Genomic DNA, 25062 nt, shown 5'->3' with positions numbered 1-25062 from the left:
TGTTTAAAGTAAAGATCTTAATTTTACACAGTACTTTTTTCTTATAAGGCTTTAAGGACTGTTTTACAAATTTTGTTGGTGCATGCACATGTACATTCCCAAGGATATCTTTCAAGGATACTTCCTTTGTATTAAGATCAGAAAACCACTTAATTAAATAGCTGACTTTTTAAATCTCAAGACAGTGGAACAAAATAGGAACATTGATTTTCTATTCAATACCACCTTTCATGAATGGATCTCAAAGCACTTTTCAAACAATGAATTTAGCCTCACACTATCTTTTTGAAGTGTGGAAGTATTTTTCCTTATTTTAAGGCACAGATTGCTTCAGGGACTTGCCCAAGAACACCCAGGAAGTCTGACAGAGCTAGGAATAAAGATCAGATCTCCTGATACCCATCAAAGGTCTTTAAATCATTTTAAGAACAAGTTTACTATACAAATAGTGAAACTTTTAATATAGATCAGTTTATACCCTATGTCAATTTGTGGTGTTTCCGATTTTTGGCACTTCTTTTGTCATTACCAAAGAAAGCAACTTATTTGCATCATTTGAGAGAAATTGATATATCTTATTTTAATATGGACAGTGTCCTTTTACTACTAACAGGTATAAACTTAAACCTGCTTCTCCTAGCCTACCAATGCTAAACTAGCATTCTTGCTTAATTAATATTTTGTTCTATGGAGGGTTCTCAGAACCCTTCTTAGCTCCGAGGATTCTGTTGTTTTGTTTGTTTGTGCTACCTTAATCTTCATTTGTTGACAAAACTTTGGACAAAACTTTCTTAAACCAAAGTATTATTTATTTTACAGTAGGAACAAAGCATTTAGAGAGAGGATTTTAAAGCAACAAACTGCCCATGCACATGTCTATTTTACCTAAAGATCCCTTGATGGTAATGGTACTTCTTCAGACACCCCAATAGGTGCCCCGTGTCCCGCTCTCATTCCCCCAAACACCACCACCCCTTTAGAGAGTATTTCCTCTTAAACCTACCTCACTTCTTTTGATCTCCTGGGTTCATGGACCTTTTCCTCTTCTCACAGCATCTCAACTCTCAAGTTTTTGTGGAGAAGTGGCTTATCTTGAACCGTTCTTTTTCCTCCTGCTTGTTTTTCCTTATAACCCCCTATTAAACTACACCAATATATTCAGACAGTAAACATCCCAATAATCATGTCAACATACGGTATTCATGGATTATTACAGAACAGCTCCAATTCAGTCCCAGAGACCCCATCCTGTACTTGCAGATTCAGTTATCTAGTATTAGGATTGGCTAAATATTTTCTGTTAACTGTTTTTCATTGGAACATTAATTTTTCAGCCCCCTTACCCTCCAGAACAAAAAAAAAAAAAAAATCTGAATTTTCCACAGAAATTTTTTTCTGACCAGCTCTATCTAGTAGACCTTTCCCATCCACAATTTATAATAATCTTACTCTACGTGGACTATCATCACTTACTCCCAAAGTTATCGGGAAGGTTGAAATAGAGTTATTTTAAATGCTTCTTCAATCCATTTACTGAGCATACTACTTTTGCAGCATTCCAAGCTTCTGCTGGCCTAGGAGTGATTGACCAACCTTGAGTCTTGAACTTAGATTCCTTTGTAGGATATATATATTGTGCTACAGCTGGCCTAAAAAGGCAGCCAGTTCAATGAATTTGTAAGTTCTGGTCAGCTTGATGTGTTCATCCTGCTTCTCTTTCTTAGCACTATGTCTGTAAACTACTCTGACCTGATCTGATTGGATATTTGCCATACAGACCCAACAGCTGGGTCAGCTCATAAAGAAAAGGGTGCTGCAGACCTGTCAGGGTAAAAGAAATCAGAACTTGTTAAACCTCCCTACTTTGAGGAAAGGAACAAAAAACAAGCAAACAAAACTCCATAATAAAGGTTACTGTCAATAAAGACATTAGGATCTTGATCTAAAATATTAGGCTTATTATTTTTAAGGTTTGAGGTGTTATCCTGTTTCCTGTGCCTAAGGGTTCCATTTGCTAACCTGCTACAGCTGTGCCTCCAGCAGGGCTGGTGGGGCTCTTCCAGTGATTAGTAGTCAGGCAACCATCATTAGCTTTTACATAGGAATATTCATTTGCCTGTTTGTCCTTTTTTCTTCTTTCTTGGGAAAGAGAGAAAGAATGTTGCAATGATTAGACAGAAAGAATTTACTACCTTTCATGTTCTGTATCAGTCACTCACATGCTCATTCCTCTATGTCAGGAACACCTCCACAGGAAAAAGAACTGAATCTCAAAGAGTGAACTAACCAACCCAGACTGTCTCTTCAAGAAACTGACTTCTGTGATGCATTATTACTATTTTTGGTTTTGTTTGGCAAATATTATGTTGTGGCTGATTGCTATAGTATAGTGTAGATTATATTGTAGCTATTTTAAAAATCTGTAACTAATGTATTAACTTTTGTATTAAACATTTGTTTCACTTTTTTTAAGTGCCTGGAGTTAAAAAAATTAACTAAAGTAAATAATTATTGGTAAGTGCCATAACTGTTCATGGTGGATTGGTCCTGCTTTGAGCAGGAGGTTGGACTAGATGACCTCCTGAGGTCCCTTCCAACCTTGATATTCTATTCTATTGTGCAATTACAGTAAACCTTAAGGTTCCCTTTTTCCCCCTCTTATAAACTTATAACAGTCATCAAAAGATTGGCTGGAAAATTCTAGCAAATAGTGTAAACAAGAATGTAGTCTTTTCTTCTCTTGAAAGGGAATATATTATTGGTTTGATGTTTCTAGCCAACTCTGTAAAACAATTATTCTGTCTTAATATTTAGATAATGATATACAATCATTTGCAATTGGCTATTTCTTGTTTGATAGCAAAGTCTAGAAGCAACTGACAATTGGAGTATTGTGTCCAGTTCTGGGCACCACATTTCAGGTAAGATGTGGACAAATTGGAGAAAGTCCAGAGAAGAGCAACAAAAATGATTAAAGGTCTTAAAAATATGACCTATGAGGGAAGATTGAAAACATTGGGTTAGTTTAGTCTGGAGAAGAGAAGACTGAGAGGGGAGATAATAGTTTTCAAGTACATAAAAGGTTGTTACAAGGAGGAGGGAAAAAATGTGCTCCTTAACTCTGAGGATAGGACAAGAAGCAAAGGGTGGTTTAGGTTGGACATTAAGAAAAAACTTCCTACCTGTCTGGGTAGTTAAGCACTGGAATAAACTGCCTAGGGAGGTTGTAGAATCTCCATCACTGGAGATTTTTAACAGCAGATTAGACAAATACCTGTCAGGGATGGTCTTCTAGACAATACTTAGTCCTTCTATGAATGCAGGGAACTGGACTAGATGATGCCTCGAGGTCCTTTCCAGTTCTATGATTCTATATTGTCAACATGAAGTGTTTAAAAAAACGTGAGTCTGGCCCCCAAAAGTCATGATTCATGACTTTAGAGAGAGAATTATTTGTTTTTAGTTCTCTATTTTCCTACTGTCTTTTGAGCTTTTTGTGTTCATATTTTCCAGCTTTTCTATGCAACCATACTTTTTTAAAATTAAAGCTGAGATTCTCATGACTAAGAACTGTAGCTTCAAGAAAAACACCAAGTAACAAAAGATATGTGATAAAATCACAGAGTTGACAACACTGAACTGATAAAATATCAAAAGAAACTTTTGGTATTTGTAGCAGGACAAGATATTATTATATTGATGATGTTAATTTTGGCAGGCTTTGGTCTGAGTGCTACAAATACTCACTCACATGAATAACTTTACTCAGAAGTGTAGTCCTACTTAAGTCAATTAAACTACTTGTGTAAGTAAAGTTACACACGTGTGTAAGTATTTGCAGGATCAGGCCCCCTTTGCCTCCACTATGGCTTCACAAGCAGTACAGGTTACACTGGGTGGAGAAGAATGTTCTCCTTTTAGCAAGGACGCACACCCAGTTTCAACTCTGCATCACCTTCTCTAATTAGCATATCATGACTCACCTTCTCAGTTCAAACACCTTCTGTATGCATCATATTCACTGACATTAATACCACTTCTGATTGCCAAACAGTTAGTAATCATTATTTTGTGTACGTCACAGCTGAATTTGTGACGCTGAAAAAGAAATCTATTTTTAAGTAAAGTGCTCTGGCATCCAGACAAATGAAGGATACTATCTGCTTTTTCATTTGGGGACCAGACCACATTTTCCCTTCTGGTCACTGCGCTCTTGAAAACTATTTTCCACTTGTAAGGGTGGGCTATGTATTATATCTTCTAGTCTACAAAGAAACTATCAGTATCTCATAGATTGGGGATCAAAAGGGGACAGCTCACATTTTTTGCTCCAGAAATCCAATGTCTCTTCCTAGTGCTGTGTTAATAAAGCCATATTATGCATGGACTACCAATATGGGCAACGGTAGTGTTACAGGGATTCCCCATTTCAAGATTATTATGGCACTAGGCAACCACTTAATGCTCAGGATATGAGTGTACTCAGCCTAGGGTCTGTGTTACATTCAACATCAGCTTCTCTAATTTGGCATAGTTGCTTTAAAGTTGATTTTTGCCGAGTCATTCTGGGCCAGAAATATAGTAATTGGCAATGCAGGGCATTGAGGGGTAGAAGAAAAGGTGTGAAGAAAATTGCTAAGTGTTTGGCGACATCCAATAGGGACCCTCCAGGGGAAAAGAAATAAAGTAGATTGTTGGTATTTGGTTCCACCAGTGAAGAGCAAGAGCATGCCACTGTCAAAAACAATATGCCATGGCACTTTTGTATGAAAATAATGTGAACCCGTGGAAACAATGCAACCTCAAATTCCTTTTCTGGTGTTAAGCTCCCTTTTAAAGCCTTTTGTTGTTCAGAAGAACATTAAGATCATGCCTTTGCTGTAAATTGGGATTTGCTGCTAGATTTTTATATTAGGGCTATCAAGCGATTAAAAAAAGTAATCGTGATTAATCACACTGTTAATAACAATACCATTTATTTAAATATTTTTGGATGTTTTCCATATTTTCAAATATATTGATTTCAATTTCAACACAGAATACAAAGTGTACAGTGCTCATTTTATATTTATATTTATTATAAATATTTGCACTAAAAATAAAAGAAATAGTATTTTTTAATTCACTTAATACAAGTACTGTAGTGCAGTCTCTTTATCATGAAAGTTGAACTTACAAATGTAGAATTACACACAAAAATAACTGCATTCAAAAATAAAACAATGTAAAACTTTAGAGCCTACAAGTCTACTCAGTCCTACTTCTTGTTCAGCCAATCGCTGAGACAAACAAGTTTGTTTACATGTGCAGGAGACAAGGCTGCCTGCTTCTTTTTTATAATGTCACCTGAAAGTGAGAACAGGTGTTCACATGGCACTATTGTAGCCGGCGTTGCAAGATATTTACGTGCCAGATGTGCTAAAGATTCATATGTCCCTTTATGGTTCAACCATCATTCCAAAGGACATGCATCCATGCTGATGATGGGTTCTGCTCAATAACGATCCAAAGCAGTGCAGACCGACGCATGTTCATGCCACCAGCAGAAGGTAGATTTTCTTTTTTAGTGATTCGAGTGTTGCTCTTTTAAGACTTCTGAAAGCGTGCTCCACACCCTGTCCCTCTCAGATTTTGGAAGGCACTTCAGATTCTTAAACCTTGGGTTGAGTGATGTAGCTATCTTTAGAAATGTCACATTAGTACCTTCTTTGCATTTTTTGTCAAATCTGCAGTGAAAGAGTTCTTAAAATGACCAACATGCTGGGTCATCATCCGAGATTGCTATAACATTAAATATACTGCAGAATGTGGGTAAAACACAGAGCAGGAGACATACTCCCCCAAGGAGTTCAGTCACAAATTTAATTAACGCATTATTTTTTAAATGAGCGTCATCAGCATGGAAGCATGTCCTCCGGAATGGTGGCCAAAGCATGAAGCACATATAAATGTTTAGCATATCTGGCATGTAAAACTTTGCAATGCGGACTACAAAAATGCCATGACAATGACTGTTCTCACTTTCAAGGGATACTGTAAATAAGAAGTGGGCAGCATTATCTCCCATAAATGTAAACAAACTTGTTTGTCTTAGCAATTGGCTGAACAAGAAGTAGGACTGAGTGGACTTGTAGGCACTAAAGTTTTACATTGTTTTGTTTTTGAGTGCAGTTTTGTAACAAAAAAAAAATCTACATTTGTAAGTTGCACTTTCACGATAAAGAGATTGCACTACAGTACTTGTATGAAGTGAATTGAAAAATACTATTTCTTTTGTTTATAATTTTTACAGTGCAAATATTTGTAATAAAAATAATATAAAGTGAGCACTGTACGCTTTGTATTCTGTTGTAATCGAAATCAATATATTTGAAAATGTAGAAAAACATCCAAAATATTTAATACATTTCAATTAGTATTCCATTGTTTAACAGTGTGATTAAAACTGTGATTAATCATGATTAATTTTTTTAATCACAATTTTTTTAGTTAATTGCGTGAGTTAACTACGATTAATCGATAGCCCTATTTTATATATATGTAGTACGGATTGTTGTTTTAGAAATTGTGATAACAGCTAGAGTGTGGATTAGGTGCTTTTAATATATATGAACTAAAATAAATAACACTATGGTTATCCATTTCCAGTGTGGTTCTCCAAAGGTTTTAGGAGACACACTCAGACAAAAGCTCTTCACTTATTGTCCAACTTTCAAGTCAAAACGTTTTCGGTAAACCCGAAGTATGGGTAGTCTGATTAACAGATTCAGATACTCCATAACAGAAACTGATCATGTGAGTGCCATTGTGTATATTAAATAAATAAATATAGTTAAATAAATAAAAAATATATTTATTTATAACTTTTTTCATATTGCTGGTATCCAAACTATTAGTTAAGTACTAGCAGTGCTGTGACTGCTCTATTTGCTTACACAACCTGCATGCTTTCAACAGTAGTTCACACCTAGGCTTGAATGTTGGAATCTGTTTTGCAGAGGGAGGTATTGTACCATCTGCCAGGACGTTAGGGTTATCCTGTACTGTTTGTGAAACATGCCAGAGAAACTTTAATTTTCATTTGGGCAAAGGGCAGAAATAGGAAGAAGGTGGTGCAGTGTGTCCTAAAACTGAACTGCAAATCTGGGTCCGTATCATGATGTGGAACTTGAATGACCATCTGGCCCACCGGGAAGAGTATTATCAGCTGCGTCACCTTGAGACTATTGACTGTCAGGTTTTATGCTGAACCAGGTAGTGTGCTGCTTGCTTAGAGGTCTCACTGCCAACACAAATTGTGTGTTAAAGGGACAAAGTTCTGAAAGCTAATTGTTTTCAGTTTCAAAATCAGCCAGGTCAGCGAGTGTCACAATGGCCTCAACACACAGAGTAAAAATGCAAAAAGAACAGGAGTACTTGTGGCACCTTAGAGACTAACAAATTTTGATCATGAAGTTGATGGATTTCCACTCCATACAGCTAAATGCAGTGCCTTGCATAATGATAGGTTTCAGAGTAGCAGCCGTGTTAGTCTGTATCCGCAAAAAGAAGTAAAAAGAGTAAAAATGGTGTGTCTCAATTTATGATCATCTCTCAGGCTGAATATTTCTGTGTGCTGCAGTATGTTTGAAGCCACAACCTATTAGCTCTCTGCATTTCCTTCATTCTCTCTTACTGAAACAAGGACATGATAATCAGCTTTCGCAAATGTAGAGAGAATACAATTTAATCTGGGATCATCTCCAGAATATGCTCTTACATCAGATATTCTTAAACTTTGATGAAGCTGTCTGGATACAAAATTATGCAAATGAAGACTAATTTATCAACAGGTGATTAGGCTTGTATTCTCCTAGATGTCATGAGCAATAGGAGAGACCTGCACAATTTTTAGGAAAATAAGAAAAAAGGGGTACAGCTCTTCTCTCCCTACTCCCCTTAGTCTTACACATCCCTGACAGAGCACTGAGGAACCCCCACTTTCTTCCTTTAAAAGTCCCCTAAATCATAAATACAAGAACTAGACAGAAAGCTGTCTGCATTGTTCATTAATTAGCCAATGGATTGCTATCAAACAAGCTAGCAACCTGCACAGGCAAGCACTGATAACCCACATAATCTCTTCTGTCTTCGGAGTCTGTATGTGACTTCAGTTTTTTTGCAGAAGTTACTTAATATAAATAGTATGTGGTACATTTCTATAACATGAGTCATATGGGGCTTGCCTCTGATAAGAACTCATTAAAAATACTCCAACATTCTGTTTCTGTAGTTTACCAACACTATTCAACCAAGCAGGAACTTACAGTAGTAAATAACTACATGAACTTTAGACAGCACAGAGGGTTTCATTGCTTTATGAACTCAATATAGCATTTGAGCTATATGCACCAGCAGTGAATCGCTACATAACCTGCAATTATACTCTGAAAAAATGACTATAAAATGGCAGCATAAGGTTCATTGTTTATTAATTTCATAGCAAATGTGTTCAGTTTACAAATAAAACTATCTTCTTCTAATTACCTGTGCTGCAAACTCAGACTGGAATCTCTGAATCAAGCATCATCAGTAGCAATAAAGGTTCTTAAATTGGAATAATTTTACTGTTGATCCATGAGCCAGGATCTAATCCAGCTCACCCTCTCAGAGCTATGTTAGCTCTGCAGAGCCAACAGGAGTACAAGGAAGTTATGTAACACATCTAAACAGATATGACTATTGCCAATACACACAGGGAACAAATCTGTTGAGTAAAAAGTCGCCATTTTTATGCAGCCACATTTTTGATCAGTTGCACTTTAATGAACATCCATTGAAAAGGAAACATTTGAGAGTAATTGCAATAGTTACTGTAAGAAATAAAGTATTGTGCATTAAGACCAGACAGAAGTGAAAGCAGCAGGTGTGAAATTCACATTGAGATCTGGAACCCAGCTATGTCATGAGCATTAACAATGTTCTTGGCATTTTACAAACATGGAACCAAAGTTTACTTTCCTGCAAAAAGACCTGTTTGTGAATGTGTGAGACATGGTGGAGGTGGAGAGTCCTACAGGGAGTAAAATATAGTTTGGTTCCCTTCATGGAGTTTTTATCCAAATCAAGGTACACCTCTACCCTGATATAATGCTGTCCTCGGGAGCCAAAAAATCTTACCATGTTATAGGTGAAACTGCGTTGTATCGAACTTGCTTTGATCCGCCGGAGCGGGCAGCCCTGCCCCCCTGGAGTGCTGCTTTACCGCGTTATATCCGAATTCGTGTTATATCGGATTGCACGAGAGGTGTATATGAGATTTATATGCCCACCCCCCTTGCAGATGCAGAGGAAATTCACCCCAAACTGCACAGATGCCCTGACATCTGCTGGAGATACAGCTTATCCGCACGAGGGACTGAGCTCCATCCTGACTCCTGTCCACCAGTTCTCTGGCATCCTCATTCTAGTGCAGCTAGCCTGCCAGTGAATCCTACATAGGGCTTGTCTCCACTTAAAACGTGGCAGCATTTCAGTGACGACACTACCTATGCCAAGGGGAGGAGTTCTCCCATTGGCAAAGGTACTCCACTTCCCCAAAAGCTGGTAGCTAGATCGAGGGGAGAATTCTCCTGTCAACCGAGCGCTGTCTACACCGGGGGTTTGGTCAGTTTAATTGCGTTGCTCGAGAGTGTGGATTTTTTACACCCCTGAGTAACATAGTTATACTGATCTAATTTCCTAGTGTAGACCAGGCCATAGTCAGCTACCCCAGGACTCTGTACAGAAGGGGTCCTGCAGCAACTTCCCCCAGAAACAGACCCCTGGTCCCAAGAGAGCCCTCCATCAGGGAGACAAAAGTGCAGAACAGACAGGCAGAGAGGGAGCACATCCAATCCTAAGTCTTGTAGTCACTGGAGTAGTTAGCTCAAGTTAGTACACTTGAGCTACTGCAGTGGTTCTCAATCAGGGGTACGCGTACCTCTGGGGGTACGCAGAGGTCTTCCAGGAGTACATCAACTCATTGAGATATTTGCCTAGTTTTACAACAGGCTACATAAAAAGCACTAGCGAAGTCATTACAAACTAAAATTTCATACAATGACTTGCTTATACTGTTATATATACTATACACTGAGATGTAAGTACAATGTTTATATTCCAGTTGATTTATTTTATGATAATGAGCAGCTATAGCAGAGGCAGGGATTATATAATACAAAATAGAATATAGGCAGTGCAAGAGGAGAGGTGACAGCACAGCAGGCTAAGAGTAGGAGATCAGCAGCAAAGAGATCAGGAAACCATTTAGACATAGAATCATAGGACTGGAAGGGATACCATGCCATCCTGTTGGGTATATGTTATGGTTAGGAGTGGATGGGTGAGGTTCTGTAGTCAGCAATATGCAGGATGTCATGATGGTCCCTCTGACCTTAAAGTCTATGAGCATAAGAACCCTCCACAGATATCTCTGAATGCATATAAAACAGTATAAAATTCTCTAGAATTGGAATTTTACATTTGAGCATCTTCATGCCTGACATAACTATCTTACTGTCCTTAAATTACTCATGAGTCTGCTACATATGGCTGCTTTCTACAGTAAATCCCCCACTATACTTGACAAAGAAGGACATTTACTATGTACCAAAGCTTTGAATTTCAGGCCTCCACTATAATTGGCTTCAGTGCTGAAGCTCATCAGTAACTAGAGAGTAATGTAACTTGACATGTTTTTCAAGCAATCTGGCAAACTTTGTTCTGCTGTAGATCATTACACATGTTCTCCTGCTACTTTACCTACTTAGTAGATACCGTGCAAAATGCAAACTTTTCGAACTTAAATATTGCAATGAGGACTTTTAAATTAATTATAATAGGCTAGATGAAATCATAACATGGGCCTTGATCCAATAAATGCTGAACAAGTTGTGAAGACAAGACACCTAAGAAATATTAAATAGGTATGCTTGGGTTAGGTTACATTGTGCTAAGTGTTTCCCCTACTTGTTTCAAAATCAAGTAGTTAAGGTTGCAGGCATATATTAGTGGTGACAGTGCATATTACCATTCAAGAATATATGAAAAAAATAATTAGAAACCCAAGAAATCCATAGATAAAGTTGCACTTCTCAAACAAGGCACTCAAACAGCCTTACTTCTGCCTCCTTAGAAAAGCCCTGTAAACTTTAGAAAAACATACTTATCCATCCATAACAGTTTCATTTTATCAATGACCACAAAAACCAGTATGGCTCAGTCTTAATCATATACTAGTTGCGCTGTCTTAGGGTCTGCTTTATACTCATATGCAGAGCACATACAAGAATTTTACACATTCTTGGCTGGACAAATAACATTGAAGGCAGTTATTCCATACACTTTTATAAGGGCCAGATCTTGTGAGCTGTTGAAGGCACTCAGTGTCTCACAAAATCAGGCCCTGTCATTCCACGTGATAGCCAATTTTTCAAGTGTCATTTGATGCTGAGCTTAGCGTATCTCCATAAACAAACATCATATGGCCAGCTCATGCTATTAAATCACTTCCATGAAAAGAACAGACGTTAGTATGATGACAAACCATCACACTTAGTACTGGAGACATGTACATACGAAGCCAGCACATCCCTCGCCCGCGCCGCTTCCCGCCGCCCCCATTGGCCCGGGAGGGCGAACCACGGCCAGTGGGGGCCGCGATCGGCCGAACCTGCCACGTCAGCAGGTAAATAAACTGGCCCAGCCCGCTAGGGTGCTTACCCTGGTGAGCCACGTGCCAAACGTTGCCGACCCCTGCTCTAGACAGAGGAGACTAGGGAATAAGTTAAACTGAAGAGTCCCAGGCCTTTTCAGTTACCCTTAAAATCACTTTTATTCTTTTTAAAAACAATTGATTTTAATTAAAAAAACCCTGGCCATGATCTGTGACTTTTCATTCCTTTTACCATCATATTATGATTTTTATCATGACAATACAACAACTCTTCTCTCAGGCACACTGTTGTGTAACTTTGGAGTAACTCTATGGACATCAGTGTAGTTGCTCAGGCTTCACACAAACTCCACTGACATCAAGGAAATAACTGTAAATTTACTGCAGGGTAACTGAGAAAACGTCACCCTGAGCTGAGGTGGTTTTTTTTTTTTTTTTTTTTTAATTTGGGAATAAACTTTCTTAGGTTTAAAATAAAGAACGCTCTTTAATCAAATGGCTTTATGTGTCATGCTTTATAGGTTAAGATTTTCATATCCATGTCTTTGAAATCAGTGTTATTCACTTTTTTCTTTCGCTCTTCTGTTGTCAGCTTCTTAAAAATAATTTGCTTCCTTTATTCTAGGGATGTAACCCCTTGGCTGAGACTGGCCGAAGCAAACTGCAAAATCAAAGAGCTGCTCTAAACCAACAGATCCTGAAAGCAGTAAGGTTGAGAACTGGTGCTGAAAATCTTCTACGGTATGTTCCCATCACTTTACTATTTTTCTGTCTAAAGCAACAAAATGTTTTTTGTTCTTTCAGCAGGGGTGTCCTTCAGTTCTCAGATAGCTGCCTCGCTGCTCCCATAATTTGCTGAATAAACTGCAGCTGGATGTTCTGCTGACAGCCTTATGTAATGCCCCATCTCTAGAAAGTCATTAACTGTTATACAGTAACTCTTCGCTTAACGTTGTAGTTCTGTTCCTGAAAAATGCGACTTTAAGCGAAACGATGTTAAGCAAATCCAGTTTCCCCATAAGAATTAATGTAAATAGGGTTAGGTTCACGGGAATGTTTTTTGTCTGTATATATATACACACACACACACACACACACAGTATAAGTTTTAAACAAACAATTTAATATTGTACATAGCAATGATGATTGTGAAGCTTGGTTGAGGCGGGGAAGCCAGAGGGTGGAAGAAGGCGAGATATTTCCAGGGAATGCCTTACTGCTAAATGATGAACTAGCTTTTGGCTGAGCCCACAAGGGTTAACCCATTGTTGTTAATGTAGCCTCCCACTCTACAAGGCAGCACGAATGGAGGGAGGGGAGACAGCATGGCAGACAGAGACACACACCCTGTGTGAGAGAGAGAGATTGCCCCTTTAAGTAGGCTGACCCCACACTTAAGTACACTGCCTTTTTAAGTAGATCAGCAAGTTGAGACAGCAGCTGCTCCCAGGAAGCTCCCTCCGTCCTGAGGCCTGTCGTGTCGTCCCGCACCCCCTCATGGAGATGGGATAAGTGGGGTGCAGGAGCAGGGGGAAGGGGACACCCTGACATTAGTCCCCTTCTTTCCCCCTCCTGCACAGCAAGCAGGAGGCTCCTGGGAGCAGCTCAAAGGCAGAGGGCAGGAGCAGCACATGGAGTGGGGGGAGGGACAGCTGAACTGCCGGCAATTGATAGCCTGCTGGGCGGCTGTCCCACAGGAACTTACGGGAGCAGGAGCTGATAGGGGGGCTGCCGGTCCACCCTGGTTCCAAGCCCCCACCAGCTAGCTCCAATGGGCTGCTCTCTCTGCAAGCAGTGGACAAAGCAGGTGGCTGCCAAATGACATTATAAGGGAGCATTGCACAACTTTAAATGAGCATGTTCCCTAATTTATCAGCAACATAACAACAAAACAATGTTAACCGGGGAGACTTCAAGTGAGGAGTTACTGTATTATGTTTTTATGTTTTCAAAGTGCATTTTGAAAGCCACTGTATTGCAGAAAAAGGGCATTGCACTAGACTCAAGTTCTTAAATGACTTTGTTTGAAGACTGTTGAAATTATCCTAATTCAGTTTTTCCTGGAGTCTTTCATTAGATAGTGGTTGTTAGCATGATGCCTGCTTGTAAAGGAAACAAGTGAACATTTTTCTGAATATTAATTGTCTAAGAATGTGATCCCCACAAAACAGATCTTCCCAAGATCCTTCACATCTGTAGCCCACTGGCAGAGGGGCTCACCAGCAGAATAGTGAATTAGTGAGCAGCAGGTAGTGTGGCATATGGCTGATTGCTGCTAGCTGTTGCTCCTGCAGGACCTATGTCCATTGTGCCCCTTTTAATTCCTTAGGCTTCATTATGACATGACCTGGAAGAAGAGGGTGGAGTAGACTGCATCTGAGAGGCATGTGACTGACTTGGTCAGCAGGCTGGATGTTGCAGTGGGCCAGATTTTTGGGGGGTTGAAGGCAAAATTTTCCTGGACCTGGGTCACATGGTAAAATTTTCAAAAGTGCATGAATGACTTACCCAAGTACCATTTTCAGAAGTCACTTAGACATTTAGGAGCTTAAGTCCCAATGACTTTCAATGAAACTAAGGGCTTGTCTACACATAAACCACTCCAGCAGAACAGGTGCACTGCTGCAACGCTTCAGTGAAGATGCTATCTATGCCGATGGGAGGGGTTCTCCCATTGGTGTAGGTACTCCACCTCCCAAGAGGCAGTAGCTAAGTTAACAGGAGAATTCTCCCTCTGACCTAGTGCTGTCTATACTGGAGGTTAGGTTGGTTTAACTGTGTCACTCAGGGATGTGGATTTTTCACACCCCTGAGTAACATAGTTATACCGACCTAATTTCCTAGTGTAGACCAGGCCTTAGACTCCTAAGAGCCTAAGTGACTTTTGAAAATTGGACTTAGGAAAATCAATAGGAGCTTTTAAAAATTGTACCCCATTACAGACTTAATCCACTCCTGGAGTTTTTGCAGGTGCCTGCTATGCAGGCTCACTGGTCTGTAATGCCAGTTTCTGATTCTGAAAGGAAAAAACGCTGTCTATCTTGATGGCATAAAATGATCTCTGGGCTTCCCCTGGTTTGTGTGAAACCCCATGTGATATCTAGAGTAAAGTGTCAGGTTGCCACAGAACTAAAACAACCTCCCAACTTCACATTTGTAAAGCATGAACTTCCTTCCTTTTGTGCACTTGCTTTTTGAGATTCTGTCTTTTCACTTTGGTACCCTTTAGTTCTCTGAGTTATTTATCTTAAAAATCTGACCTTGCAGTGTTTATGGGGAAACCCCATAGCTGGTCTGTGGTGGGGAGGGGATTTCTCTTTCATTTGCCTGCTGCTGGAAGGCTTGTTTCCGTATTAAAAAAAACAAAAACAAAGAAAAAAAGCATTTATGTAGACCCCTACCTATATCTGCCTTGCAGTATAAGCCTTATATTGTCCCACAATAAGGACCATCTAACCCTTACCACTTAGTCACTATTTTCCCCCAACAGCTCTCCCTCCTGTTATTTGTGGATGTGGATTTCTCCTTGTTATTTAAAACTGCTTCATATGGTGTCTATAATCTGCCATGACTGGAGAATCTATGGGTTTGTGGAGAGTTGACAGTGTCCAAGAGCAAGAATCCAGTCAATGTGATTTCTTCAGAGAAGATTACTCATGTAACTTTACTTCTCTGAAGCATGACTTCTCTGACTAGATTCCCACTTGCCTGTGCACCTGCCTTATCCCTCAGATTTTGGAAGTGACCGACGCTCAGGGGCATATCCTTAGCTGGTGTAAATCATCCTAACTCCTTTGACTTTCACAGAGCTAGACAATTTACACTAGTTGGGGATTTTTTGCCTCTCAGTGACTGACTTTTATTTTGGTGCTCATCTTGCCATTGAGATATGTTTTGGCTATTTATTTTGCTTAAAATTTGAAGATCTCTCTGTTTCATGCTCACCAAAGAGCTGTTCTATAGGCTACTGAGGTAAGGGCATTGAGTTGCAAAATGGGGCTTTCTGACTTTACATGTTATATGTAACCTGCACAGCTCCTGAGTGTGGTGTTCTGTCCCTTCTAATGCACCGAGACCACTTAGAGATTAATGAGTCTGCTACAGCCTCAGCTAAGAGCCATGTGACTTTTAGCTCATGCAGTAGGGCAGTGGTTCCCAAACTTGTTCCGCCGCTTGTGCAGGGAAAGCCCCTGGCGGGCCGGGCCGGTTTGTGTACCTGCCGCGTCCGCAGGTTCGGCCGATCGCGGCTCCCAGTGGCCGCGGTTCGCTGCTCCAGGCCAATGGGAGCTGCTGGAAGCAGCGTGGGCCGAGCCGCCGCTTCCAGCAGCTCCCATTGGCCTGGAGCAGCGAACCGCGGCCAATGGGAGCCGCGATCGGCCGAACCTGCGGACGCGGCAGGTACACAAACCGGCCCGGCCCGCCAGGGGCTTTCCCTGCACAAGCGGCGGAACAAGTTTGGGAACCACTGCAGTAGAGGCTCATGCATTTAGCTCCAGAGGTCCCAGGTTCAATCCTGCCCACAGACAATTGTGGTCTGTCTGTGTTACATATATATATATACAAATACCTCCATTGAAATGCAGTCACTTCATGGTTTATTAGGGAATATCACACATGTTTGTTCTTAGATGGAGGGAAATATTAACCTTTTGGCTGCCTGGCACCTCTCTACATCTCCTTGGCTAATCCCCTATTCACTTTGGGTTGCACCTCCTTTAAAATAACCCAGCGGGTGGCTGACACTCAACGAGCCAGGAGTAAACCTGTCTCAAATTAGGGCTTCAGGGGACTCACTATGTTGATCCAGGTGGAATGGCGGCCGCTTCCTCTCCTGAGAAGAGGATGACAGTGGATCCCAGAAAGGACATTATTTCCCCTTACAACAGGAAAAACCTGCATTCACTATGGAGCTCAGGAGCCCTGTGATGCACCCATGGAGCAGCAGCCATGCTGGCTATTTTCTGCTGCGCACAGAAGTAACTGTTTCTAAATATATTTGAAAAGAGGAGTTTTATTAAAGGGAAAGAATCTGGGATCAGTTACCCTGATGGAGACATTCGGCAGAATAATTAAAATATAGTTTCCTGTTTACTTTTCTACTGAATTTCCAGAAAAATATATAAAATGGACATTTTATCTATAAAGAATCCTCGGTGAAAATTCAAATCCAAAGGGGACACAGTCAGTACTGACAGGCTGGCCCAACATTTCATCTGCTTTTTTTTGTACAGGTTTTCAAACTCCATGTAAATCTTTGAGTTTCTTTCTTCCAAAGCAAAATGATAAGAGAAACACAGTGCTAGAAGTCCAGCCTCACTCCTAATGCAGTCTCACAGCAACAAATTAACAGCACAGGCAATGAAACAATGGAGCAAGTGATTTTTAAGTTTTAAGCTTACAAGCATTAAGAGCTCTATGTACCGGTAGCTTGAAAACTTGCTACTTTCAGCAACAGAAGTCCAATAAAAGATATAAATGAAGTCCAATAAAAAGATATACAAGTTCAATAAAAGATATTACCTCACCCACCTTATCTCTCTAATATCCTTGGACCAACATGCCTACAACAACACTGCAAAGAAGAGTTACTAAAACCAACAGTGAGGAAAAGTGATTGTAAAATGAGGGGAAACACACCCTTCAAATACTCTGGTGGGTATGAGCAGGGTTCCCTCTAATTTTTCCCATGCATGTGCAGAATGAATTTTGTTATGTGCACCAATAAGGAGGTGATGCTATTGGTGCACATAACAAAATTCATGTGGCGGGGGTGGGGCCGAGAGGTTTGGAGTGTGGGAAAGGGCTCAGAGCTGGGGCAAAAGGTTAGGGTGCGAGGGTGGAGGGAGAGGGCTCCGGCTGGGGGTGCAGACTTTGGGGTGGGGCTGGGGATGAGAGGTTTAGGGCTGGGGCAGAGGGTTGGGGTACAGGGGGGGTGAGGGCTCTGGCTGGTGGTGGGGGATGAGGGGTTTAGGGTACAGGCTGCCCTGGTTCTATGGCGGGGAGAGAGAACTTCCCCCAGCTCTCTCTCGCCGCAGCAGCACCTGGGCTGGGGGAGAGGCATCTCTTCCCACCGCAGCCCTGAGTGCCTGCACAGCACTTAATAGGCTGCTGCATGGCCGCGCAGCTTAGAGGGAACTTAAGGTATGAGTTTTCATCCACTTTCTTATACCACCCTCTTCTTCACTGTGGAATCGGATTGCTTAATTTCTCTTGATTCTATTGCTTAATAACCAGCCTTATAATTAGCAGAGTCATTTAAATAACAGTTACAAATTTGCCACATTTCTTTTCTGAATTAAGATGTGTTAAATTGTTGTTAACGCTGATTTCAAAGTAACATCTCTCATATTTATTAACATGAGTAATTGAAACCTTACTGAAAAGGACCTGGGCCTGCATTCCTTACCCAAGCAGAACTCTTAGGCCAATGTTTTTAAAAATGGCCACTGAATTTGGTTGTGTTAATTTCTGGGTGCCCAACTTGGGGCTAATTTTCAGAATTGCTGAGCACCATATGAACTCCATGATTTCTCAACTGAATTGTGATGTTCCACTCCTCTTAAAAATCAGCCCCAAAGTGTCTCAACCTGGGATCCCAAAAAGAGGCACCCAAAATCAGTGTCTACTTTTTGAAAATGCAACTGCTGCTGACTTCAGTAGGAGCTCTGGCTAAGTAAGGAGTGTAGGATCAGACCTAATTCTGGTGTGTGAGTGTGCCATGTAATTAAAGTCCAAGTACATCTCTAAAATCAAATTGCATCAAAACATATTCAATTAGACTATTTAAATGTATGTCATTTGTAAGTGCTGTGAGGTAAACAACTGCTCCCAGGGTAAACTGTATTTCAGACTCATTTCTAGGTATGCTGCTGGATGATAGTTCACATAGTTGGACTAACTCAAAGTACTCAAGCGAAAAGAAATGAAATCAAAGATTGAGATTTTATTTGCATTTCAGCAGACTCCAGAAGCAGCAAGCCAGTCTTTTGTCCACAGAGAGCCTCTCTTAACATAGTTTGAGAAAAACTGGAAATGCTGGTTCCTTTATTACTGGCTGAAACACAAGTAAAATAATAAGCCTTATACTTCCACAGAGAATTATGGGTTAGCAGGTGTGTCCTAATCTAAGTTGGAATGTTTATATAGCAAATACTGATCTTGTTAACTAATAATTCTATTAGGCTATTGACTATTTGGTTATATGGACCAAAGTTCAGAGTATCAATCCATAAGCAAATAAGCAATTGTTCAGTCTTAACTTTTTAATGGACATTTGTGTTGCTAGCTAATTGTTTATCTTAAAATAGCATTTATGATAGATAAATATGAGATTTCTAGGTACCACACAGTATTGGGTTGCTTATATGATGATTCATGCTAGAAGCAGGTGTTAATATAGCTACACCCAGAAATATTCAAATAGAAACGTGCAGAAATGCTTTAGGGGCTACATTTAAAGACATATCTATTATGCTAATGGTATAAAAGGATGCTACACCTATACATGAATTGCAAATGGAAGAAAATTATTATCCAGACACATCAGGAAAAGGGACATTCTCTTTGTAAGGAGAAAAGTGTCTGTTTTTTGTTTTTTAAGAAAATAGTACTAACAGCAATTATACCAGATGATTAATGAATTGTCCAGTGACCGTAAGGGCATGGGGGAGGGGGTTTAACCAAAGTTAGACATGTACTTTTTTCTTTACAGCTCATTTTAGGAGAAAGCCCTGTAATCATTTTTATTATCAGAATATAATTAAGATGTAAACCCTTCTGTTTCACTGTTAATTTGTCCTCAAAGTTAAATCTTAAAATCAGTCCAAAAAGATCAGCACACAGCAAACCTGTTAAATGTCTGCATGCTGTTTTGTATCTGAAACCTATTCCAAGTTCTGTCTTGGCAGCAAACTAAGTAAATTCTGAAACTTGAGTTCTCATATCATCTCTTAAGGAAAAAAATCTTAAAAATGATGGGAATGCCAGTAAGGGGGCTCAACGAAGCGGGTGCACAATACAGAGCCTGTTCTCTGGGAAGTCACAAAGGTGCATATCTCTTTCTCTTTGCAGAGCAACCACCAACAACAAAGTGCGAGAGCAGGCACTTCTTGAACTGAGTTTTGTAAACTCAGACCTGCAAATCTTAAAGGAGGAATTAGAAGGACTTAATATATCAGTGGAAGTTTATCAGAATACAGAGTAAGTGAAAATCTAGTCTATTAACAACCCATCTTTTGTTTACCAACTGGAAATAAAACTGGTGCTGGATGAGTGTGAATGCTGGACAGTATTTACATGAAAAAAATAGTGAATAAAGAACATGATAGAAGGAGAATATACTTTCTCTTAGTCAACAGTCTGACCACATAGTCCGTATATTTGTCGCTCTCTCTGCATCCACCTGAGCTGCCGCAGTGCCTTATGGGAGTTGTAGTTCAAGGTCCCTCATGCCTCCATTCTCCAATATGGACCATGCTCCAGGCCTGACTATATCTCACATGATGCATCGCAGTCTCTCCCTGTAGCCAAGCTGCCACTGCGGTGCATGAGGCACTGCAGAGGTTCAGCCCCAGGTAGAGAGCAGGGGAGCAAGGCCCATAGAGGAAAATGGTGGCAGCTCCCATTAGACACTGCAGCAACTCAGGCGGACACAAAGATTAATATTGTCCTGATGTGAAATGAAACATTTTGGTTTTCCCAAAGGAAAATTCTGCCAAAATCAAGTTTCCCATAGAAAATTTTGACACAGATCTCATTTTCTGAGGGGAAAATGTTTTGTTCAGAATTTTTCCACCCTCTCAAACATGCACAGGGAGTGCAGTAGGGAAGATGAAAGTGACAGCTGCCGTAGTGACAGAAGGGGGAGCAGATTTGTAATAGTCTCCAGAAGCACATACATACCCCACCTCTCCAACCTCCCTACAAGTCCTTGAGAAGATAATTTAAAACATTCTGCTCTTTGATGGTGAAGACCAGTGTTACCTCTAATTTTTCCCACCCATATGCAGAATTAATTTTGTTCTGTACACCAATATGCAGGAGATGTGTGACACATCACCTTCATATTGGTGCACAGAACAAAATTCATGTGGTGGGGGTGGGGACAAGAGGTTCAGAGTGTGGGAGGAGGCTCAGGGCTGAGACAGGGTTGGGGTGCAGGGGTGTGAGGGCTCTGGCTTGGGATGTGGGCTCTGGGGTGGGGCCGGGGATGAGGGGCTCAGAGCTGTGGCAGAGGGGTAGGGTACAGGGGTGTGAAGGCTCCGGCTGGGGGAGTGGGCTCTGGGGTAGGGCCGGGGATGAAGGGTTTGGGGTGCAGGAAGGTGCTCTGGGTCTACAGAGGGGAGAGAGGGCTCTCCCCAGCACTCTTTCCCTGCAGCAGCACCTGGGCTGGGGAGGAGAAGCGCCTCTCCCCGCCACGGGAGATCTGGGGCTGGGGCTGCAGGATAGGCTGGGTCTGGGCCGCTCCGGGGCTGGTCTGCCCTGGCCACGCCTGGGTCCGGGCTGCACTGGGGCTGGTCCGGGCTGCGCTTCCCTGGCCGCGGCTGGGGCCGGGCTGCTCCGGGCCGTGTTGCCCAGTCTGCACCTGAGGCCAGGCCCGATCTGGCCACGCTGCCCTGGCCACGACAGGTCCGGACTGCAGGCTGAGTTGGGGCTGGAGGGTGTCCTGGAGGGTATAGTGCCCCTCCTGTCGCAGGTTGGGGGTCAGGGGAGGGGTGCCCCTCCCCTGGCCATGGCAGGTCCCCAGTCCTGGCCGCACAGCTTACAGGGAACTTAGGTGAAGACCCAGGTTTTGGTGAAGATCTTGTGGCTGGAGAATGTTGGAACAGTGGCCCTTGTGACTGTCATTTTAGTTGACCTCCTTTGAACTATTTCCTACATTTCCAATGCTGTTCATATAATAAAGAACCCCAAACTGCAGGTATTATGTTATGTACAGTCTAACCAAGTCTGCATAAAGGACACATCAATATTTTCTGTGTCAAAGAGTGGCACTCTTTCTCCATATCTATAGACCGTATACTCACCTCCATTTACGCAGTGCAAAGAAAAGGGGAAAGTCTCAAAGAGTGCTAAGAAGAGGGAAGCCATGTAGGGGAAAAGGGGGGTATAGGCATATTACTACCTCAGTGACAACCTGTCTCCCATCTGTGACTGCTACAGAGAGAGAGCAGAGCTCGCAGAGAGCTGTACTTCTTAGGAGGGCTATATGCCCTTCTCTCCTGTTTTAGGCATGATGTGAACCATATGTTCGCCAGTTGACAGGGATCTCTTGTTGATCAAAGGATATAATAATGTGTCTTTATACAACTCTGGTAAGACCATCCTTGAAGAATGGATACAACTTTGGGTGCTTTTTGTACAAAATAGACACCAGAAAGTGAGATAAGACAGATAAACCTGTCAAGCAGATCTTCTTCTAAACAGAGGGCCATATTCTCCCTCCACTCATACCTGTGCAACCCTCACAGCAAAAACTGAGGGCAAAATCTGGCCCAGAAAGTTTCTGAGGTGGTGACAGGAATCCTGAAAATGCAAATGCCACTTGTTTCTTTTGTCTTCCTATTGAATATGATATGCTTATTCAGGATGTGGGGGGAGAGTTTGCCCTGAGCATGTACATGAGAATACCTCTATAGCCATAAAAATACTCCTAGTGCGCCTGTGGGCCAATCCTTACGGCGTGGTCAAAGGATATTTTTCAAAACTGTGTGTTACACACCCAGTATATAAAACTAGAGAAGTCTATTACTTAATCTGTAGGTTTGGCACTTCAATAGCTAAAAGCAGATATTGAATTTCTTTACATTCATCATAGAGTTGGCAGAAACACCGGTGTCCATGGAAATTGTACACAAGCTTGGCTGCTTAATGAAGATGGATGATGAAAGAACATATTAAATCAATATTAAATCAATACGTAGTATTTTTAGTGCCTTGGCTTTTATCAGATTATTTTTCAAAGGTAACTGCGGTAAAAGCATTGAAATAACAGTTCTTTCCAATATTTGGTTACATTAGACGTGTTGCACCCTCAAGGGTGTGTGGGTGTATTTGTGCCTCACTACCAGGGAGAATAGTTTTAAACTCCATCGGGGTTCCATAGGAGCCCCTGGCAGATGCTGAATAAGTAGGTGAGCTGAATAAGCACTGCTCCTTGGGGCCCTGGCTCTTCTCCTCAACTGGCCCTGCCTACTTTCTGGATTGCACCAGCCAGCTCTAGGGACCTTCTTATGCTAAGCTGGAGTTGTGAGTAGATTGTACTGCTGCTCCCCTGGCAGACTTTTCACCACCAGGGACATGCATCCCAGGTTCTGCTGGCTTTGCTGATAGAAACCTATGAGTGAATCACTCCCACAGTATTTTGTAGTGAAAATAGGTCACTATGAACAATTCTTAGAAAATCAGTTAAGTGTTTGCTGGAAAAAGAAAATATCAGATAAACATATCCAGATGCCAAGGACATTTCGTTTAAACAGACACTATTCCATCTTTCCCACTCAACACGTTGTAAATAATAACTGGAAGAAATCCTGACATCTCTGTTTGAAATGGGGACATTTTGCTTAGGAAAAGAGTGGTACAGACAGATTTCACAGTTGGGACCAAATGCTCATGATCTCCTTATTCATATGAGTAGTCCCACTAGCAAACAATAGAATTACTCTTATAATGTGATCAAGAGTTTTATTTTCCTTGAGGATCAAGGGTTTTTGTTTGTTTGTTTGTTTGTTTTTTAACATTGCCATCTTGTACCTCCTCACCCTCCGTGGAGATGCTTCTCAGGGTTGAATTCTTCCCTCACCCTAACATTTTCTAAAAGTTAAATATACATGGCAGTGGTTCTCAAACTTTTTACTGTCAGGCTCCAGTTATATCAAAACCAGTGAGCTCAGACCTTACTTTCCAATGTGCTAGAGACAATTTATATATATCAACCATTGATGGAATACTAAAATATTGAAGCATATGGAATTATCATAGCCCTTACCTGTGTATGTCTCTCTGCAGTGACAGGTTTCTGCACATGTGGTTTATCCAGATGTGGAAAGATTGATCCAAACTGATACCGACAAGTGATCTGTCAATCCCCACTTTCTGTTTCCTTGGCCCCCTCTTCCTCTGAGGGAACAATGGCTCAAGGGCAACTCTCATTCCCTTCAGACTCTTTCCCTTTGAGCTTCCATCCCTATGCCTATATCCCGATTCTGTCCCTCTCACCACACTGATAAATACAGCTGGCTTCTGCCTCCTCCTCCTCCCCCAGTGTCTCATTCTGGCTGGGTACCCCAGCAGGGGAGATAGAGGAAGGAAGAAGAGACCAGACAATCTTCCTTCACTCCTTACTCACATCACAGAGGCCCTTGGTGGCCAGAAGGAGTAATTGTACAGAGAGAGTTGAAGCCAGAATAAACTCCTGGGGAATCAAGAGCTCCCCCTGTCCACAAAAAAAGTTGTTGGAGTCTCCTGATAAAATCTCTCACACTGCAGCTGTTTACTTCACTTCTGTCATTCCTGAAATAGGAGCATTCATGATTGGGTTTTATAATAATAATTATTTTTTTAAAATAAGGAAAATAACTTGTGTGGGACAGAACAGTTTGTGTAAAGGGAGCGTTACACAATTCTTGAAATGCTTAAAGCCTCCTAGTGCAAATAAAAAGGTGCATGTTACATATGCTGTCATCAAGAGACACAGCTCCTTCTCTCTATGGTCACATGGAACAAGACAGGTAATTTTGCCAACAGAACAATAGAAAATAAGGAGTTAACTTTCTGTTTGTCTTTTCTGTTGCCACAGAGAGACTTTTAGCATTCCCCTGATACCACTTGGCCTGAAGGAGACTAAAGAAGGGGACTTAACAATCCCTCTTAAGGTAAGTTTCGAAGATACAGATTTTAGAATCAATATTTAACATGTAACACTGCTGTTATGTTTGAAGGTGCGCAGCATTGTGTGCAAATTCTAAACATATTTTTATGCTTTATTTGCACTAATCTGATCAAGAACCAAGAATTTAGCACACCAAGAATTATCAAGGATTTGAGATCAGTTATGTCCTTCAGAAGATCTTTCCCAGTGACTTCAATGGATTGACTCTTGATTTACATTTGTGTGAAAGCAAAATCAGGCCCACTGTCATAGGCGGTGGGTATCAAAGGCTGGGGGTGCTAAGCCTCCCCTAACCCAGGCCGTGGCCCCACCCACACTCTGGCCCAAGGCCCCGCCATTGCTCCTTCTCTTCCCCAAAGCTGGCAGGGTCTCAGCCAGAGGCGGCTTGGGCCAGCTGGGTGTAGGGCAAGCCTGCAATGGGCGGCTGGAAGGGGCAGGCCGGGGTTCCTCCGGTCGCGCTGGGGCGGGGCCTCGG

The 25062-nt window shown here is 41.4% G+C and overlaps 1 protein-coding gene across 1 annotated transcript in view; it reads left to right on the top strand.

Moving 5' to 3' along the window:
* The window catches only part of RHPN2 (rhophilin Rho GTPase binding protein 2), a 49867-nt gene that overhangs the window by 5251 nt on the left and 19554 nt on the right, over positions 1 to 25062 (top strand). The window contains exons 2-4 of the mRNA XM_005289907.4: positions 12321 to 12436; positions 19766 to 19894; positions 24495 to 24570. Coding sequence (XP_005289964.2) covers positions 12321 to 12436; positions 19766 to 19894; positions 24495 to 24570 — 321 coding nt within the window. The remainder of the gene's footprint in view (positions 1 to 12320; positions 12437 to 19765; positions 19895 to 24494; positions 24571 to 25062) is intronic.

The sequence above is a fragment of the Chrysemys picta genome, chromosome 14 (genome assembly GCF_011386835.1).
Source record: "Chrysemys picta bellii isolate R12L10 chromosome 14, ASM1138683v2, whole genome shotgun sequence".
Taxonomy (NCBI): domain Eukaryota; kingdom Metazoa; phylum Chordata; order Testudines; family Emydidae; genus Chrysemys; species Chrysemys picta.
This window is presented reverse-complemented; position numbering and strand designations above follow the sequence as displayed.